Raw genomic sequence first — 15,572 nt, 5'->3', positions numbered from 1 at the left:
TGGAGAGGGTGAAGGAAATAATTGAAGATGTTGAAGTGGTGGAACACTGGAACAGGTTGCCCAGAGAGGTGGTGGATGCCCCATCCCTGGAAACATTCAAGGCCAGGCTGGACGGGGCTCTGAGCAACCTGATCTGGTTGGAGATGTCCCTGGAGATGCAGAGGGGTTGGACTAGATGACCTTTGAAGGTCCCTTCCAACCCAAACTATTCTATGATTCTATAAGCAAATGAAAAATGTAATAAAATGCACCATGCATTGACCAAAGAAATCCTGTGTTACTTTCATTATACAGCTATGATATATCTATTTCTCTGAACAAGGGAAATGCAATGCATCTTACCCTTCTAGACTTAAGCATTTGATATGATACTATCGACAAATTATTAATATAGCTGAAGAAAATGGAGACAGTGAATAGTCTGCAAATTGAAAAAGTTGATTAAACAGAAGATGGCAGCATGTAACATCGTAAGCATTAAGGCAAATGGAGACTACCAATGAAGTTAAAAGATCAGTGGAGGGGCATACTGATTAGTATTTTCACTGATGTCACCAACTTTGTGACTTAAGTTGGCTTAAGTTTGCTGGTACCACACTCTAAAAGTCATTGTCAATATGGAGAAGGAATTGAAGATCATCCAGAAAGAATTCAATGCCCTCAAAAACCAACAACAGAAACTGGGAGATATTTAACAGAAAAAAATATGAGCCACCTCTACAACCGAGGGCTAATAACAAACATTTCTGCAGCAGACTGGGAGCACGTTGGTTGGAAATGACTGAGATGCAGAGGAATCCATGAGTACAAGCTACCTATCAGTGCCAGTGAAATGGGAGAATGGAGAAGACAAGTGCAAACACAGGTTTTATTAGTCGTGGGGCTTTCGGGTGGGGCAGGGGAACACATGAACTGTTGTACATTGGGTTGGTTAAACATCCTGCAGAACACCAGGTTCAGTTCTGGTCAGGCATGTAACAGAAGGATAAACTGAAAACAGATGTGCAGGCAAGTGCTACTGAAGCGATAAGGAGAATAAAGAGCCACTCATTTGTGAGGATCCTGTAAGAATATCCCGGCTACCTAGATGAATACTGAGAGGGGGTAAGATTGCTGCCTGACTACACCATAGAAGCAAACATCAAAGAAGTGAAAAAGTATTTTTATTTAAATAAATATTTTATTTGGTCTCAAATAGAATGTTTCTAATTCAGACAGGAACATCTTTGGGTTGGAGAATAAAATAATATTTTCAATTATCAGAGCACTGGGGCTCTGTAAAAACATTCCAATAGAAGTAGTGGGAGCAAAAAAGCCACAACCAAAAACCCCAAACAAACCCAAACTGCTCTTCTGATGGAGTTCCACGCATTCCTGGCAGGGGTGTGACACAACAGGCCAGATGCATGACACAGAACTTCTCTTACATTTTGATATTTCATCCTAAGTTTCTGGGGTACTTTAGTTCAAATAATGACAGAATAAAAGTCCCCAAAGCTCCAAATCAAAGGAAAATAGCTTTTCTTAAAAAAAAAAAAAGTAATAGCACTTTCTGAGCAGAAATACAAATTAGTCTTTTCAAAGGTTTGACGACAACTACATTTTCAAGATGTCAGACTAATGGTCATGAGATTTATGGGCCACGGAGTTATCTTCACTACAGAACCAGAGTTAATTAAAGAACACTCTGAAGAGGACCCATTTTTAAAAGGGTTTGTGCGTCTCAAGGCGAAGTCCTGCCTCAGCAGTTAATGGATCTGTGAGACCTGACAAATGAGTGCAAACCCAAATAGGCTCCCCCTCCCCTTTTTCCTCAGCATAAGATCTGTAAACTGCAGAAAGAAGACAGTCTTACTGAAAAATGGTATCTAATTTATAATTAAACATAAATAATAGTGATGTTACGGCCAGAAGTAAAATGTTCTTAAATGTCTTGTCTGCTTAAAAGCAGCCAGTGCTTAAAAACTAGCAAGGAGAGATATCATGGGCAGGTGTTGCCCATTTACAGTGTTCATTTTCACTTTAGTGCTATCCAAATAGATCAATCCAAAATACATTTAATAGTTCTCAGCTGAGCCCAATATAAAATCTATATTTTTATCAAGCTATATTCAAATATATGCAGACACCTACAGTAAGTCCAGCTACACACTAATGGACAGGACGAGTGATAGGTGCAACTCATAGTCTTTCCATGAGCCTAAAAATTTGTCTGCAGAATACTACATAACAGAGGCTCTTTATAATGCATATTAAGAATGACTACTAAATACTTACTGGCATTAATCTCTTCTTCATCGTACACATCTACTTCCAGCAACCGGATCAGCATGCGGAAGAGAATCCTTAGGAACTGCAAGTATGAGCCAGTCTTTCCCACCTGAGCCAGAGATGGAAAAAAAGTCCAAATCCCAACTCACAGAATCATAGAATCACAGAACGGTTAGGGTTGGAAGGGACCTTCAAAGGTCATCTAGTCCAACCCCCCTGCAAGGAGCAGGGACAACTCAGACTAATACAAAGGAAGAACACATTTCAGATAAACGCCTTTGGGCTTACCCTTGTTATTTTGCCATTCTAGTTTTGTCTGAAATGATAACAAGACGTAAGATTCTCCATCATGCTGAATGGTATTACACAACTGATCTGTGAGCAAGATCTGGCCAACAGCCTGTATGACTTTTGTATTGCAGGGAGATAGGCAGCGATCAGCTGCTTCTCTACTTATACGCTCACGGCAATTTTATGCCCAGTGCTATCCACATGTGTTTCATTTAGGCCAAAACCATGACACACACAGCATCACCCTTCCTCTCCTTGCCACTTCCAGCATGAACTTAACCTTAAAAAATTTGACTGGTTTTTTAGCCTTGAAACACACCACTGCATGCAACCTCACGGGGGGGGGGCGTTACAGTACAACCTGCAGTCCTCATCATCCGTCCTCTCATCCTGCTAATAAGGCAAGAGGAAGGAACTGTTCTCTTACTTGCGGTGGTCCTGTCAAAAGCAGCCGCCTGGGGTGAAAACTCCTCGAGCCAGACACCTCACCCTGATTGCTGAAGTCCGCGTGGTGCTGACGGGCTGTTGTCCACTGCCTGTAGTAGAGAGACTGCTCTTCACTGTTCATCTCCTTGTGAAGCAGAGGCCTCAGAGAGCTCAGCCAAGACACATCAGCGTGAGGCAGGAGGGAAGAGGAGGAAGGCAAATTCCCACTTTTCTGTGAGCTCAGGAGACAGTAAGCAGCTTTCGACAGGATGACAATGCGCGGCAGCGCAGCACGGAGTGCCTTGCTGTCTTTGGCCGAATGGGCAGGCCACCGAAATGTCTGGGAAACCGAAGACAGTGATGATAGTTTTGACGTGGTGCTGCTCGCCATCTGGTTACCTAGGGAGTCACATTCTTGTTTCAGGGTCTCTCCAGCTGTGAAACTGGGGTAAGTTCCTTCATCTACCGAGCTGTGCGCCACAGTCTGAAAGTTAAGCGATGATGCTTGCTTCTGAGACTTGTCTGCAGCACTTGAGGAGCTCACACCATTGTCAGCCAGGGAACCTGGGGAAACAAAGAGCAGGCAATGAACAGATACTGGCTGACATAAGAAAATAATTAACTCACTTGATCTATGGGACAAGCCTCACATACAAATACCTCTGTTCAATGTGTGCTGCTGCAGCTTAGGCCAGTGTTTCACCATTTAAAAAGAAATCATTGACATTCATCAGTCCCTCTTGCTGGAGAGGCAATGGCCCTTCTGCTAGGATTCAGAGCCAAACCCAAGTGCCCCAAACCCAGTCTGTGTATGTTAACTATCATTTCCCATCCAGGATTTGAAATTTGATGGTACAACCTTCTGAAATCCAAGTATAACACAGCACTCTATACATAGATCAATTTGACCTTCCCTTCTATGGAGAATGGAGCCTTCATTTCACTGCAACTTCAATGTGAACTGGGCTATGCTCAGGTTTAGTTAGTGTATGGTAAGAGCTGGTGTATGGCAAAGGTCCAATTCAGCTGTCTTAAATACCTCAAACTCACAAGGAAACAAAGGGGAGGACCCAGAAGTGCCTGAGGAACACAAGAAAGGGAAGGCTTTGTGGGAGATGAGGCTCCATTGATGCCTGAAGAGGAAGGGCAAGACCCAGCCATTCTGTTGGTCTTGGCAAAGAGGCGAATATCCATCTCACCCATAGCTACCCCCACGCAGTTACAGATATGGATACTTTATACTGTCCACTTCTGCTCCAATTTTTAAGGTCTTTTCAGGATCCACTGGACAAAATTAGATATAAATTTGAAATGTAAGTTTAAAAATAAAAATTTCAAGGGACCCTTTAGCTATGGCCTACCACCCTCCCATTGCAAAACCATCTCCTTTTAGCTGTACACAGGAAAATTGCTCACTATGGAAAGAATATGCTACCAACATTTAATTGCCTAGCTTGCAGCAGGACACAGCTAAGCAACCCACATTTGACTAAACATCTTGATGTCTGCATTCAAATTCCAATGACTTAGGAACGAAGACTTGTTTTTCAGAGCAACAGCAGAATAACTGACCTGAGGTTCCAGTGACAGCGCTGCTATTACTCTGGGGTCGGTCCAAATCTATCAACAGCTCATCAGAGTCATTCTCGCTACTATTAGCCTTCTCGTGCTCCTTCTCACTAAGGTCAAGAGCTACCATAGGCCCTCGAATTGCCTCTTTCGAGACGTAGCAGCATGCCAGGCCTACTTCTTGCTCTAACGCAGTCCGAGTTAAGTAGCTTGAGTCAATTAGTCGAAGGTCACAGTATTTCAATGACCTAGGAAACCAAACCCAAGAAAAAAATAAAGTCTTTGTTTTCTCTGACTTTGAAGAATACTCCCAATCTTTAATTGCTTATTAAATATTAATGAACAACTTTAGTAGCCAGTAAATATAAAATTATTTTAAAATATTCAGCACATAAGTTATGTCCCTTGGTAATCTGCACAGACATTCATTGACCCACACAGTACAGTAGCTTTGCTTTCCACAAACCATACCTTCCAAAATTTTAAACTGTTCCCAAATAAAGTCTAAAACACATTTTAATGTTAAAAAAATAGGCAGATGGTATCAAACCACTTATCCACCCCCCAAATTGTCTAAATGTTAGAGAACAACCACGTTGCAAGAGTAATAATGGCACCTGGGGAAAGTTTCTCCTAGAGGATCCTTGCCAGTTAGAATAACAATGCAAGGTAGACCTTCCAAATCCTGATAGGTACGAGGGATCCAGTCGTCCTGCCCATTTCCTCTCCAAGCCTGTGAACAGAGAAACTTCCAGTCACATCTGAACGACACCTTCTAAACTTTCACTTCCTTTTTGTCAGTTCCTGCTTTTTCTTTGTATACAGAGTTTGCTTACTCAACAGCCAACAAGAAGGAGACCTTAGCTACAGGCATGCACTTTTTCTGATAGCGAAGTGTTAGCCAAGCATTAAATGCACAGAAAAAGGATGCATGGATCCCAGGAAGGCCATGTTTTATGAGTAATCTCAGGTAGATGAAGGGAATTGAAAAGAAGGACTCACTAGCACGTCAATGACTCAGCATGCCATTTGACCTTTTGAAAATTTCCACTGAGAAAAAAACCCTATGATTACTTTTTTCTTAGCTTAGGAAGTGCATAATTTGGAGTAACATTTCCTTTTTCTGCTATGGCTTTATTATCTTTCCCCAGTGCTGATTTCTTTCCCCTGCTGATCTCAGCATCCTCTGCATAACCCGTTCACAGAAAAAAATTATTTCTCCAACTACCTAACAACATCTACTGCCTCAGTAAAGTAGCTTCAGCAGCAGATAGATATTTTCTGGCTTGGCAGGGTTAGTCTAGCTGTGTGTTACCCTGCCTCTCCAACGACGGAAGCTTCTGTGAAAGTGCATGGCTAGAAAATGAAACAAGGAAAGACATACGAAGCTAGCCTAAGAACTTAAAAAGAAGCCCAGATGCCCGGGGCTTTGAGCTGTAAACTTGCATCCAGAAGATGTATTTCTTGACCATCTTACTCAGGAGGGGCAGAGAGCTGCAGCCCTCTGGGCTCCTTACTTCTGAATGCCTCCCAAACAGTTTGATTCTTGTTACACTTAAAGGCTATGCCATGACAGCATGCCTGGTCAACAAAATAATTATTTAAATTATTTTCCATCTCTTTTTTCATTCTGTACCTCTGAGTGTGCCATTCCCCTTGAAGTCTGGCTCACTGATGGAGCCCTGGCTGGCTGGCCAGAGGGCTTGTCTGACAGAGAAGGGAACAGTCCAGCTACCAGCATTACAGAGACAGCTGCCCACCCTCCCTGCCCTGCTGTGGCACCACACATGCTGCTAACGCCCTCTTAGAGAGAGGCTAAGTTAAGTAAAACTTTTCAATTGGGGTCACTAATAGCTATAAAGTTTCTCTCCCTGCCCCCGAAAAAGATCATGAAGAAGTCTCATCCTCCCTGCAACCAACAGCAGTTATTGGTGGGACGAGCATTTCAAGCCTCAGCCTCACCAGAAAGCACTCAATAGCCTCACATTCTTCTCCTCCTCCCCCTGCCTCAAAAAAGAGCCTGGATGCTCGTAGTGGAAGCAAGCAGCAATTAGTTCCCTGCTTGTTCTAGTCCTCCAGCTTCAGTACTCCACCTAACATTAGGAGAAAAGCCAAGCAGCATGGAGACCAAATCAAAATTGTCTGCAATGAACTAGATTCCATGGTAACATGGCTGATAAACTTTATAATGAGAATCAGTTGCCCAAACACATGCTCACACCATTTCAGATACTCTGTGCTATCCCAGGCACCATTCTAGCAGGAATGGCAGCCCAGCACAATCATTCATCATTCTGGAGTGCCACTGGGAAAACCCACCTAAATAGACACTGTAGGTTTATCTTTGGGCAACTGAATTCCTCTCCTCACTCCCTTCATATGCATGTTTCAGAATTGAGTGGGTTTTTTCTAGTCAACCTGCAAGGAAAGAAACAAGTCCAGAATCCTACAGCTTTGTTTACTCCAAAAAAAGCATCTTATGTTGTGGGGGAAAGGAGTAAGAAGAATTATTTAGAACTTTTTTCATCCTCTGCCTGATCAAATTCCTCTATTCCAGATCAACGGCTACACGGAGATTCACCTGCAACAGCTTCACACTCAACCCTCATCTGCTCTAAAGCCCTTGCAGGTGCAATGCGTAAAGGCTGCAGCCCTTTACAGCAAAGGGCCATAAAGAAGCCCTCCTCACAGGACTCACAGTCCAGAATGATTTAAGGTTGGAATTAATGTCTAGCAAAAAAAAAAACCAAAACAGAAGCACAGAGCTGCTATCTCAGATGTTGTTTTCTCCTTCACGACTACTACTTTCCTTCCTTCCCTCTCCTGCTGCAGACGTTTGTGAAGCAGAGGTGGTAGCTTCTTTAAAGGACATTTTATCTGCTTTTGGTTGTAGGCAAGCTCTTTAAGAAAGGCTCACAAAATTCATTCCTTTTCTGTGTGGTTTTGAACACACTGCATAACACATAGTAGAAACAGAAAATTAATCTCTCTGTGAGACTTAGAGCAAGGATCAGGACAGATAACCAGGCTGGTACCTAAGGCAGGCAATCCTTTTGTTTAATGTAGTGAGGTTTGGCTAGTTGAACCATGCTCTTATAAATCCATGCAAAAATTTAGCCTGGTGCATATATTCTGGGCAGACAAGGCTTTCAGCATGCAGTGGTTTGAGAAAAGAAGTCTATGACAAACAGCATACTTTACCAGGTATTGGAAGGGCAGAAGATGGATAGACAAAGCAGATGCACTAGACAGACAGATAAGGTAGTGGAAAGAATTAGTTTGTCTAAAGAGATCTGAGCTCTGCTTTCAGAGATTCAGAGATGAACCCTATCTGACTCACGCTGTTATTCAACTTTAAGAAGTGAGATAACATCTGGTGTTTACTTCATGGACCAGTAACAATTCAATTTTTTTCCAAGTTTCTAAATCACCAGTACAGTATACTTCCATGGGGACAGACATTGAACATGCACCCTTTTCCTATAAAACAATTAACCTATAAACATCTAGGAATAAACACAAAACATGTAGGACAGTCTGATGACTACAACGGGCATACAAACAAACATTTAGTTTCCGCTAACCTTCAGCCGTGTCACAAAGTGTTTTGCGACAGTAAGCTCTGAGGCAGGATTCCCAAGGAGGATCTCAAAACGATACTGCAGACCTAACTTGTCTCTTACTTCTTGTAACCTCTCCTTGGCCAGCATGGCAAGCTGCACAGACGGCACCCTAATGACCAGCATGTGTCCGCAGCCATTCTTATCCTTTCCCGGAGAAGTGATAAGGTCGTCCATTATGCTGAGCGTTTCGGGTGTGCTGTGATCTCGCAGCGAGGCCATGGTCGTGAGAGCCATCAGAGCCTGGGAATACTGCTGAATGAGAAGGTAGCAGCGAATCACCATGCTGTGCAGCCGGGGGTACCTTTGAGGAGATACAGTTCTGCATTAGCACAAGCAAAAATCACAGCAATGCCTGAAAATTAGCCAAAACCCAGGACTGTATCATAAAGAAGTGACCATTTTTTTTCTGTAGCCTTTGATTTTCATGGACAATAATTTTGCACAAAATCTAACTGTGTTTTAAGTAAATAAATACAACATATTCCAAATGCAGAAGATAAAGAGCCAAGTCCTGCTCTCAAGTAACAGGCACTATAAACTTCTGTTATCTTAATTTGGGCCAAAATTTCAGCTAAAGATCTTTAAATTGATGGAGATGCAGATCACTTCAGATCCATAGCACAGACTAATAATTGCTTTGCAGTCCACAAGCTCTTTTCTTCTATGAACTCAGTGGACCATCACTCCTTCAGGCAGCTTGTAAGAGAAGTACTTTATAATTTCACATCTCACCCCCTCACCAGAAAGACTTAGCAATAGGGATTGCTGGCTCTGAGCCAAATCTGAACTTCCATTTTGCCTTTTAACTTAGCATAGCCTATGTTTCTTTCTCTCTCATGACAGCTATATGCAGTCACAACAGATATGAACTCAAAGTAAAATTCTAAGGAAAAAAAAAATTAAAATCTACTCAAGCAAAAAAAGCATTCCATTTCTAGACATTCCTCACAAGTTCACTCACCACCATAATACAGAAAAAAACCTAGGCTATTACGCCTTGAATGCTAGCCTTCTGCCACAGAAGTCCAAATGACTAAAACAACTGAAAGTTCCAGATTTCTCTGATCTCTTTCTCTGGTTTCTCTTTCTTATCTTTAATAAGATGATATGGGATCCATCTGAATAAAGTTTTGTGTCTGTCTTTAACCAGTGGGTACAGTAGCTTGCCCATTTGATATACCTGTCATTAAATCAATAAATTTTTAAAACACTTTTTACTCTTCTTCCCATAAAAGTACCGTCTGCATTTTTGCTACTAAAACAAATTGACTTTTTCTTACAACAACAAAATATCTGCAATGTTTTCAGACTTGTAAGCTTGCATGGCTCACCCATCTAGATGGAATAACCCAGTTTCTCAAAAACAAAGGCTAAATCAATAAACTGATGCAAAAGTATATCCTGGCTCCAACGTATAGGTTCACCTCCCATCAATTTCTAGTCTTATCTTAACCTCATCCCATGGCAGTATTTGCACATGCACTAATCCTCCTTCATCCTTTTCCCCATCCACATTTTGAGGACAGAAAGAAGCAATAATGGCCACTATCTCTTCTGCTGGACTGGGCCAGAAAGACTGTAAGAACCCTAAAGAACTGATCTACTAAGATTAACTGACCTTATTATTATTTATCACATTCATTACTTACATACTTGTAGATAATAATAAATATTAATTATGTACTTAATTATTCATTTATGTTGCTATTTGAACACATCTGATATTGTATTTTACTTAACAGATACATTTACAATTATTATATTGACCTAAATAAAATAGGAAAAACAGTACTGAAGACAGAACAATCCTGTTCTAGTAAATACGAAAACGTGCTATGAAAGTCGCTTGTTCAGGCAGCTGCAGGATACTAACAAGCCACGTTCAGGCTCTCAGCTGCAGGAACCAAAACCATAGCCAGCTAACGAAATAACAAAAACAATGGTTTTGAAATGATGTCGCTCACCCAGGCCATCACTGAAAAAAATCTGTTGGCAGTCTTAGCAGAGAGACACCAGAAGTGCTGAGGTATTAAGCTTCTGGTACCTTCTTAGCTTAGTGAGGGATGAGCCAAAAGAAGGGAGCAGCACAGCTGAGGCTGGACTGCTGCTGAATGGGCCTAATCTCTTCTATAAACAAATGAAGGATATCTTCTTCTTCAACAGCACTAAATTTGTTGCAAAAATTAAAATTGCAGATACCTCACAGATTCCAAGATCAACATCAAAGGTCATCATGTCTTCATCCCCCTGTGATGGGGCTCATAGACATATTTTTATCCTTAAGTTCCCAATTAAGCAGAATCCCAAGCTGCCATGTTACTATTTACCTTTCTAAAAGCGTGTTGACCATTTTTTCAAAGGTTTCATCACATCTCAAAAGGGGACTTGTGACTCCCCATTGGAGGGATTTGCTGTATTCATTTAAACCAAAGTACAGCTTGTCTTCACTTGCTGCATCATCCTGTTCCACACAGAGACAGCAAAAACATAAGGAAAATTGGAACTAATTTTAATTTCTTTTGTCATTTAAAAAGTAAGTGGAAAGTATTTTCCGAAGCAAAGTATCATTTATTTTCATGATTCTATGATTCATTCATTCTCCCTCAGTGATGCTATTTGTTTGTTTCAAAGAATACAACAAAATATAAATTGCTTTTTACTAAACTTATTATTTGTCTACAGCTAGGAAAGACAGATATAGGTCCTTGCAAATCTTTCAGTACATCTCCTACCTGCGATTGCAGGGGTTTTACAGAATCCTGCTCATTATTTTGTGACTCCCTATCTCTGACTTTACATTGACTGACAACTGTTATCTCATTTCTATTTAAAGTAGAACCTGAAAACAGAAGGATTATCAGTTTCCAAAATTCTTCTTGATTGTCAGATTCTACACATCTCTAATGGCAATCAGAAACGAATCATTTCTTTGCTGGAATGTAAATCTGCAGACAGCGATCAGAAAGGCAGAATATTTGCTGCCTCAAATTTCATGAGGCCTTTGCTGGAAGCACAGCATGGTCTCCGGTGCATTTACATCACCAGTAATTACTAGAAATGTAATTAATCACACGTAGTCTCCCCTTTTTTAATCAGAAGACTGAAAGTTGTTGATTTTTTACTTCTGAGAAACAAAAAAAAATTGCCTAGACAATTTTACAGAAGGTCATCACGATGGCTTACATTAACAATCAACCAAAAAGCAAACTTTGAACATTCACTCACTCCCTCATTTCCACTATTCTGTTTGTTTGACTTTAACTATTTTTACAGCTATCAGTTTAAGACACTTTACAGAAAGCAATGGTCCACTCAACACAGTAAAGTAAAACTTGATATAAATACGTCAAGCAAGGAACAGGAGAAAAGGCTATTTTTAAGCAGGTTTAGCCAAAACATCCTCAGAATCAGCTGGCTGAAATGATGAAAAAAGCTAGCAGTGCAGAATGTCCAACCTTCTTCTCTTCACAGCATTGGCACCTACTACACCATAACCTGTTAACCTAGCACACAACTTTTATTAGTACCAGAAAAGTAATGAACAGACTTGACAGTCTATGTGACATAAAACTTGCAGTCAAAAGTCAGATTGCTTGAAAATGGAAAGCCAGCTCCAGAGCTGTATGGCATGCCTACACAGCCTTGTCCACAGCGTAGAAAGTCACTTCTTATGTTACATGGCTGGACAAAGAAAAATGTGTAATTCCTGGGCCTAAATGTCAATGCTACCTCTACCATCAGGATTTAAGGCCTGAAAAAACAAACTCCAGCAGACAAAAAGCTCCCTCCTAACATTCTGCCTCCTAACTTATGCATCTGCTATATTCTGTTAGATCTGAAGTCCACATTAAAATTCAGAGTTAAAATTAACAACTAAAAACTTACCACAGTGTCAAATTGTATCCAATGTACCTCATTGCTAGAGCTGATCCTGGACTGCTGCGTTTGCAAGGCATAAGGAAAAGAGCTGACCTGAAGAACAAGGAGGTTGAATGCTTCAAGGACCTCCCTGCAATTAATAACTCTATCAGCCAGACCATGACTAGGCTCACCATGGGACAGGGAACTTGAAATGGCACTGCAGAAATAAGAATGCAAAGAATTGCCTTACTGACATCCTAAGATTCAATGGATTACTCTCTTCCTGAAAAAAAAAAAACCTCCAAATGATCATGGTATTGAGAATCACAGCTCAAAAATCTCTTTGGAAGGGTCAACGATGCCAAAACCATTTGAGTGTTCTCTCTGGGTAGGCTCAGCCAGCAGGGGGGAAAAACTAAATAAAGAACCAAAATCTGCTGACAGTGAGAAGTTAATTAGTGTGTTAATTTAAAAAAAGCATTGGATGGAGGGAACAAAAAATAAGCCAAAACTGATGAAATCCCTCTCACTGAGAAACACTGTTGCATGAGCTGTGGAGTTAGGAAATAGCAGCCATTTTACAAAATTCAGTGGATTTTCCAGCCTGAAACAACGTATTTCTAAAATGCTGAAGAACCTGATCATCTCCTGATGTCCCGGATTTTCAGCTCCTGGAATTATCTGTGCCTCCAGGATATTCAGGAATTCCAAATGCAGTGTACAGCAAAGATAGTAACAAATATGTGATGGTGAGGATAAGGCAGGAGACATGTTGCTTTTATCTATTTTCAGCTGTCCTTCAAGTATTTTGTTTATTATAACTCTGATATTCAAATGAATCCTATAGCCTTACACACCATGTCTAAAACACATCAAGATTTTTATCCTCAGTTTACTCATGGAACAAAAGCAGAATAATTAGCTTTAGTTCTTAATTCTTTTTCCATATTAAAGTTCTGATTAAATGTGAAGAAATGTTTCTGCATAGGGGTGTATGTGCTGCTGTATTCAGATTTAACGCTGGCCAAATCCAACACAGCTGCTTTTTAAATGCTTTTCTTACAGTAGCTTGGGCATTCTTCAAATGATGCAAAGAGTTAAATGTCTGTAAGCCTTCTAATATTAAAAACAACAGTATCATCAAGGATAAAAACATGAATTAAAACACGCGTGGCTCGTGAACATGGGAGAGGTTTGGGTTTGTGTATAGAGAAAGAGAAGCAGAAGGACAACGAAAGACAAAAGAAACAAAGCAAGATGCAAAATTCAGTCCTTTTTCCTGGACTTCAGTACCAGAGCACTTACCCCTACTAACAGTCTTGTTAAGGATCAAAAAAATCTGAAACTAGTCTCACCTATCTTCAACTGAATCAGAATTAGTTAACAAATATCATAGGCAAGCAAAAAAGATTATTTCTAATTTTGAGGCACAAAATGCCTTAGGCTTAGACAAAGCATTGGGTGTCTAAGATGGTAAGTCTTTTGAAAAACCTAACTGAAAGGTACTGCAAGAGGATGGTTTTCCTTTGGTATATTGAAGCAGCTACCTTGTTAAATCCACGTGGGCATTGTCATGAACCAGCACAAACAGTGTATACGGATTCTGCTTCACTCGTCTCATGAAAACTTCAAATTTTGTTTGAATCTCATTGTCTAGCCGAACTACGTATTTCTCAGCTCTCTGATATGCCGTTCCATTGTCTTCTAGGCCCAAGTCCACAAGGACACCTGTCAGAAAGAATACAAGAAAAGATCGTCTCCTTTGAGTGCATCCAAAAATGAAGTGTCAGCGGTAGGTTGCCACTTGTCTGCCAATATCAGGACTTAGTCAAATCACTGACACGCCCTAGTAAGATGATGACTATCTGAATGCATTTTCTCTTATAACAGGGACCAAAATGCTCTTCTTGGCTTCTGGATTTCCTCAAAAAAAAAAAATGCCTAAAGAACTTTCAAAGACTTCTCACACTACCAAAAAGGAAACAAAAGAAAAAAAAAAAAAACCAGACCTCCACAAAACTTTCCAGAGCAGCACTCAGTCGGCTATGCTCCATGATCCTACGCCAAATTTGCCCACATTTAGCTAATACATTAATCCCACTCGAGTCAGAAAAAGTTATCCTGACCTTTCCTTTGCAAAAATCATGAATTTATATAAAATTGACTCTCGCTAATATCATATCTGATTGAGTGTACCCTCATAGATGCATTACACTAGAAGCTCATATTCATGTTTTTCAAATGCAAATGCAAGGTATCATTAGATAAAGTTGAAGGCAGAAAAAAAAAAAGTTCAGTTGATAAAAAAAAAAATCCTAAATACACAACTATCCTAAAGACTTCATTACTCCCAGATATGAGAGATCAAGAGCTAAAAAGGACCAAGCATTTACACAGACAGTCCTTAATCTATTAGTAATTTTCTCCACGAAGAAACTCTTATGCTTTTCTGGACGTGTGTCAGTCACTAACAGAGTGGATAACAGAGGTCGTTCTCAAGGGGGACATATTCCATCACCTGTCCACTAAGACTTTCTGGTTCCTCTTGAATTATTTGGTACCAGCCATAGTCAGATACAGAACTCCAGACAAGAAAACTCACTGTAATTATGTGTGCCTATGTGTACGTATTACTCGGGCATTTATCTACCTAACAAGAGAGCTTCCTGCACCCACATCTGTGCTAATACGTATGACAGCACAGATGTGTACCTAGAACAAACGGCACTAACAGCTCTAGGGGATAAAAGATTGGAACAGTTGCATTTGCTCATGCCGTTCCTATTTTGACAGGTGAAAGCTTCTCCAGGTCACACATTCCTTAGACCTGCATGAATATGGCAATTTCTTTCAACACTTACATGGTACAGCTTGGGCCCAGGAAGACATTCAGAATTCATCAATGATATCAACTAATGGAGCTAATATTGGACATGCAAAATACATGCTGGAGCAACTTACTTCTCCATTTATAGCAGATATGATTTAATAACATCACATACTTTGGTTTAACAGTTTCTTTTCCCTCCCCTCCCTTTTACCTGATTGTCGAATTCGTTGAAGGGTCTGCTGCACCAGGACTTCTGAACGGGGAACTATAACGATGAAGTCTACTTTGCTGAAGTGGCCCAGATCCAGGCTCTGATTGCCACTGTCTGCTATAGCACAAACCTGGGACAAGAGCTTTCTGGCAACTGTAAGCTGTGGCTGGTAAATTTGGAAGGTATCAACATCCAAATCTAGAGTGTGTTTGTTTGAAAAAGAAAACAAAACACAACAAGAAACATGTTTACTTTCCCACCCCCCCAATAAACATGACCCTCCAAACAGCCTACCCTCTATTATCAGAAAAAAAATCGCTCAGCAGAATAAATCTCAATACTCTGGAGACTTGGGTCCAGATCACAAATGTCAACTTTCTTTTTTTAATCATAATGTGATGATATATCAGGTGACCTCAAGTACAGCACTGCCCATTTTTTAAATGCCCGAAGAGTTCTGAGGAGTTTTAACAGTGCAGCACAAAGAAAC

General features: G+C 40.5%; 1 protein-coding gene across 7 annotated transcripts in view; it reads right to left on the bottom strand.

Annotated features, from left to right (window-relative positions):
* The window catches only part of GREB1L (GREB1 like retinoic acid receptor coactivator), a 143,513-nt gene that overhangs the window by 15,959 nt on the left and 111,982 nt on the right, over window positions 1–15,572 (bottom strand). For all 7 annotated transcript variants that reach the window (XM_086740698.1, XM_086740701.1, XM_086740704.1 and 4 more), the window contains 9 exons: window positions 15,083–15,280; window positions 13,589–13,769; window positions 12,066–12,258; window positions 10,508–10,641; window positions 8,142–8,481; window positions 5,175–5,290; window positions 4,561–4,805; window positions 2,990–3,552; window positions 2,278–2,380 (listed from right to left, as the gene is read on the bottom strand). In XM_086740698.1, coding sequence (XP_086596824.1) covers window positions 2,278–2,380; window positions 2,990–3,552; window positions 4,561–4,805; window positions 5,175–5,290; window positions 8,142–8,481; window positions 10,508–10,641; window positions 12,066–12,258; window positions 13,589–13,769; window positions 15,083–15,280 — 2,073 coding nt within the window. The remainder of the gene's footprint in view (window positions 1–2,277; window positions 2,381–2,989; window positions 3,553–4,560; window positions 4,806–5,174; window positions 5,291–8,141; window positions 8,482–10,507; window positions 10,642–12,065; window positions 12,259–13,588; window positions 13,770–15,082; window positions 15,281–15,572) is intronic.

The sequence above is a fragment of the Chlamydotis macqueenii genome, chromosome 2 (genome assembly GCF_036417535.1).
Source record: "Chlamydotis macqueenii isolate bChlMac1 chromosome 2, bChlMac1.mat, whole genome shotgun sequence".
Classification (NCBI taxonomy): domain Eukaryota; kingdom Metazoa; phylum Chordata; class Aves; order Otidiformes; family Otididae; genus Chlamydotis; species Chlamydotis macqueenii.
The sequence above is the reverse complement of the archived record's forward strand: the minus strand, read 5'-3'. Positions and strand labels throughout refer to the sequence as shown.